The sequence below is a fragment of the Phycomyces blakesleeanus genome (genome assembly GCF_001638985.1).
Source record: "Phycomyces blakesleeanus NRRL 1555(-) unplaced genomic scaffold PHYBLscaffold_58, whole genome shotgun sequence".
In the NCBI taxonomy this organism is placed as follows: Eukaryota; Fungi; Mucoromycota; class Mucoromycetes; order Mucorales; family Phycomycetaceae; genus Phycomyces; species Phycomyces blakesleeanus.
The window spans coordinates 7,369-12,328 of record NW_017265182.1 but is presented as its reverse complement, the minus strand read 5'-3'; the positions used below and the strand labels follow the sequence as shown (position 1 = coordinate 12,328).

The 4,960-nt window shown below is 39.6% G+C and overlaps 3 protein-coding genes across 3 annotated transcripts; 1 reads left to right on the top strand and 2 right to left on the bottom strand.

Moving 5' to 3' along the window:
* Positions 1 to 21: 21 nt before the first annotated feature.
* Positions 22 to 1,114, top strand: PHYBLDRAFT_153803 (hypothetical protein; the record flags this gene model as incomplete). Its single annotated transcript, XM_018433260.1, has 4 exons — positions 22 to 61; positions 119 to 265; positions 410 to 554; positions 943 to 1,114. The coding sequence occupies 4 exons, from the start codon at positions 22 to 24 to the stop codon at positions 1,112 to 1,114; spliced, it is 504 nt and encodes a 167-aa protein (XP_018283137.1).
* A 50-nt stretch (positions 1,115 to 1,164) lies between these two features.
* On the bottom strand, positions 1,165 to 4,288 carry PHYBLDRAFT_153802 (hypothetical protein; the record flags this gene model as incomplete). The annotated part of the gene is made up of 6 exons (XM_018433259.1): positions 1,165 to 1,379; positions 1,437 to 1,481; positions 1,603 to 1,816; positions 1,938 to 2,044; positions 3,747 to 3,863; positions 3,910 to 4,288. 6 exons carry the CDS (start codon positions 4,286 to 4,288, stop codon positions 1,165 to 1,167), a joined length of 1,077 nt encoding a protein of 358 aa, XP_018283136.1.
* Positions 4,289 to 4,327: 39 nt separating this feature from the next.
* On the bottom strand, positions 4,328 to 4,650 carry PHYBLDRAFT_153801 (hypothetical protein; the record flags this gene model as incomplete). Its single annotated transcript, XM_018433258.1, has 2 exons — positions 4,328 to 4,569; positions 4,611 to 4,650. 2 exons carry the CDS (start codon positions 4,648 to 4,650, stop codon positions 4,328 to 4,330), a joined length of 282 nt encoding a protein of 93 aa, XP_018283135.1.
* Positions 4,651 to 4,960: the final 310 nt, after the last annotated feature.

The following is a 4,960-nucleotide window of genomic DNA, read 5'->3' as shown; positions in this document are numbered from 1 at the left end:
TCTTAGCGTCTTTTTATTGAAATGTCATGTGGGATTAGGCTTCACGGTCAATACCGTGAAGGTTCAATCTGCAGGATGATGGCTGAACGTCTTTAGGCCAGATTCTATGCTGAACCAGATCCACACGAGGGCGAGACTGTTGCCAACGCCCCCGAATGTATTATACTGTCTCTTGGGTGGAGAGAAAAGGTTATGGGTATAGCCCTTCAAGGGCTTTCGAGTCCGGTTGTGGTTATTACCCTAACCACCGCATGCTCCGAACGTTGTATCTAGGGCGCGTTTATGGGGTATGTGGTATGGCTATGAGGACACCTGTAGGGTCTCTACAGGAAGTAGGAGCCATCAAGGACTATATGTCCTAGTATAATGCATCCGAAGCCGGCCCGAGTGGTATGACCAACGGCTTCAGTCTCATCCCGGTGGATCAAGGGAGTTTTTAGGGGATACCCCACTACCTGGTACCTCTCTTTAGTAGAGCGACTTGGTGTCGAACCGTTTGACCGTATGGACACGGGCACTTTGTCCGTGTTGGCGACGGCTCAAATCTGCTACCAGTAGGAGTGGTAGAGAGAGGAATCCGGACGGTACGGCTCACCACCGTACCTGAAGGGGGAACTGTGGTCACGATTTTCTTCCTGGCCTTTGTGCCGAAAAAAAGAAAAAAAAACTAGCAAATATACTATGTGTGGAATAATTGTACTTGGTGAGTACAATAATAATAGCCAAGTTTGTAAACTTGGTAGAATTGGCAAGGAAATAAGACCTTGTTGAGCTTGACTTGGTAAAAAGACATAAGGGGTACAGATAAGTGGGAGCTTCGGCGCCAATGAGAAACCACTCCTCTTATTGTCTTTTCAGTGAAGAGGCGTGTTAGATTAGGCTTCACGGTCAATACCGTGAAGGTTCAATCTGCAGGATGATGGCTGAACGCCTTTAGGCCAGATTCTATGCTGAACCAGATCCACACGAGGGCGAGGCTGTTGCCAACGCCCCCGAATGTATTATACTGTCTCTTGGGTGGAGAGACAAGGTTATGGATATAGCTCTTCCAGGGCTTTCGAGTCCGGTCGTGGTTATTACCCTAACCACCGCATGCTCCGAACGTTGTATCTAGGGCGCGTTTATGGGGTATGTGGTATGGCTATGAGGACACCTGTAGGGTCTCTACAGGAAGTAGGAGCCATCAAGGACTATATGTCCTAGTATAATGCATCCGAAGCCGGCCCGAGTGGTATGACCAACGGCTTCAGTCTCATCCCGGTGGATCAAGGGAGTTTTTAGGGGATACCCCACTACCTGGTACCTCTCTTTAGTAGAGCGACTTGGTGTCGAACCGTTTGACCGTATGGACACGGGCACTTTGTCCGTGTTGGCGACGGCTCAAATCTGCTACCAGTAGGAGCGGTAGAGAGAGGAATCCGGACGGTACGGCTCACCACCGTACCTGAAGGGGGAACTGTGGTCACGATTTTCTTCCTGGCCTTTGTGCCGAAAAAAAGAAAAAAACTAGCAAATATACTATGTGTGGAATAATTGTACTTGGTGAGTACAATAATAATAGCCAAGTTTGTAAACTTGGTAGAATTGGCAAGGAAATAAGACCTTGTTGAGCTTGACTTGGTAAAAAGACATAAGGGGTACAGATAAGTGGGAGCTTCGGCGCCAATGAGAAACCACTGCTCTTATTGCTCTTTAACCATAGTATGGGATTAGGCTTTACAGTAAATGCTGTGAAGCCCCCATTGGTTGGGAAATGGCTAAACAACCATAAGCCAGAGCTGATGCTGGAAACCATACTATATGTGTTGCTCATACACTATATGAGTATAAATATGCTTTTGAGCTGAAAAGCATATTGTGTCTTTGTTCGTATCCGCTGAAAGGCGAGTACCTTCAGAGCTACATAGTAATGCTAGTATGGAGTATTGATATATTACATGCAAGCAGCGTGTAACTGACGGGGTATTGTAAGTGTTCGAGTGACTTTTGTTGCTACGAAGTACTGAGATTAAGCCCTTGTCCTTGAATTTGTTCTTTTGAACACCTTCATAATTAAAATAAATTATTTTTGTATTGAAATAATTTACTTAAGTAAATATTATCACCTGCCATCTGACAGCCGACCCAATAAAAAATTATAATATTGCAAAGTCAGAAAGTGAGTCTATATATTTTATTAACTTAGCTGTAGAAGTATGTGTATATTGATCATATTAAAATTTTTTTAGGTCAATAAATTCAAGAGTATCCTTTCTCCATTTTTTTAAAGGTACTTAATTTGAGACCGGGTCTGAAATCCGAGTTTGTTTGTTCATTGATTTCTTATAATAACACATTTGATTAGATTAATTTCTTAGTCGTCAAAGCTGTTATATGTTATAGACAAACTAACAAACTTGGTATATTCATTTTTTGTTAGCCTTTGTCTTTTAACTAGATACCTTGATTTCAATTTGTATAAGATCAAGCAGTAGCATTATTTACAGCCAAACAAAAACAACTCTTCTTTTAGGAATTATATATATAAACATATACAATTTAATCACAATTAAACAAAAAACAATGCCCAAAGAATTTTAACATATATATATATATATATATAATGTAGTAATCATTACGTTTATTTTTCTATTTATTTATTTTTGTTTGTTCATTCATTCATTACGCACATAAATATTATATAAAGCAATAAGTGGGAAGCGAAATAAATATGAGAGGGTATATATCTATATTTATTTACCAAAGCTAAAATTTAAGAAAAAAATGATGCAAAGAGTTATTGGAAACAAATTGATTTGATGTGTTGGACAGTAGAGCCATTAAGCATATGGAGTTTATAAAGATAAAAAAAAAACAGCATGCGATGGAACTGTGGGCAAAGGCAATAAAGTAAATAAATGAAACTTTTCCATAATGTGTATTGTAATATAATACACAAAGCCTTTGAATGTATTAATCAATTGAATACAAATTTCAAAAGTTTTATTTTAAGCAGACATATTAAAGAATATGGTTTTTTGGGAAAATTTAATTTTTACAAGATTTGTTTGAGATATTCAGAATTTTTTATGGATTAGTATCTCAATATAGAGAAAATTGGATACTGCGGAGAGTGTTATCTATTAAAGAGACAATATAATATTGTTTATATCTGTTACTATTGAAATCCCTATAATCCAAACCCTTGTTGTGTAATGGTTGGCTCACACTGTATGTCTGTGTAGTGTACGTGTGCCTGGTGTGTAACAGTTCCGGAGATTGTTAACTTGCCAGGTTCATTAGCAAGAAGGAACCAGTGTTTGGTTGTGGGGTCTGCTCTTTACTAAATTGTGGTGTGTAAACCACAGCTCAAAACGCTCTCAAAATATGTTTAAAGAAAAGGATAAAATGAACTGTTGGATGAAGTGAACTTTTCTTTAGCTAAAGTCGAAGTGTTTGGCTTTGGATAAATTAAAATGTAACTCACTGCTGAAGATGCTCTAACACTGCCTGAAGTTGTCTTTTCTTCACGAATAATTTTCTTCGCTTTTTTTAAAATAAAATAAAATAATAAGTATTTAATTACCACACTGTTATCAGCTTCTAGTGAACATAATTTGTGGAAGTCTTGCTGTTTATTGCTATAGACTTTTATCTGCTGTAACTGTGGTATATACACCACAATTGAGTGAAGAACAGACTCCACAACCAAACACTGGTTGCTAGTAAATTCCAATTTTGGTCACCGATGCCAATTCTGAAATTACCCCCTTTCTGGTTTTGTGATCGTCCACAAGCACCAACGTCATCAATAATTTCCCAATCCAATAGTCGCATAACAACGCGCCATGCCAAATGAGAGGCAGCTGGGTTGTACCATGTGTCTTTTAGAGCATTACCATTTATATTGTATAGGCAGTCAACGTGAACCAAGGATGCGAGTGGTTTGCCTTCCATGCTTTTGAGCCGATACGTAACATACTTGTCCTTTTTTGTTCATCACAATAAACGCGCCTTTCAATCGTGGTTCCAAACCAGAATGTCCTTCGTGTGTGAGATTAACACGATCACCAACCTCGAATGTCGCTTTCTTAATCACGGCATCCCATTTTCCCTTGCATTTTGAACTCATGTCACTCATGCGTAACTCGGCAGCTTTTCTGGCCCTACCGACATTCTCCAGTTGGTCAACGGTCTGGTCTGCCACTACACAAGGGTCTTCAGGAAGGACAGAATGGCGGCCATAGGTAAGAAAAAACAGACTATACCCAATTGTGGGATGAGTGAAGATGTGGCAGGTCCAGAGCATCATTTGTATACTTAGGCAGCATTTGTTTCAACGTACCGTTTAGGCACTTAAATTTACCATTTGTGCGTGGGTGAATGCAAAGGTTGGTCGATGATTTGACTTGGTACGAATGAGATAAGCGTCCATACGTTTTCTGGTAAAATTGGCTCCACGATCTCTCAGTATCTCGGCTGGGCACCCAAAACGCATTACTATTTCCTCGTATATAAAAGCTGCTACAATTTGGGCTGATGCGACTGGGACAACACAGGCAATCGTCCAGCTGGTAGTATAATCAACTGCTACAAGGATCCACTGATTTCATTCAAGAGTCCTATATAACCTGCCGATGAAGTCCAAGTTCCACCTTTGAACTGCTCCATGGATTTTCAATGGGTGAATATTGTCATGATGCTTACCATGTTTTCTTGTATTGTGCTAACATTTATGACATGCGCTTAAAAATTCCTAGATGTCGTTACAGAGACTCGGCTGTCAATGACGAGGTCTTAGTATATCAAACATAGGAGAAAGTACAGAATGGTAAAAATCCTTGTGGTACAATCGGAAAGTATTGGAACGGCGAGAAAAGAAAAGGAATAGTACTTCACGAATGTCATCGTCACTCAACTTCACTGTTCGATACACTTTGTTATTCTTAATTACAAAGTGAGCTATGTTATTTTCTGCGAT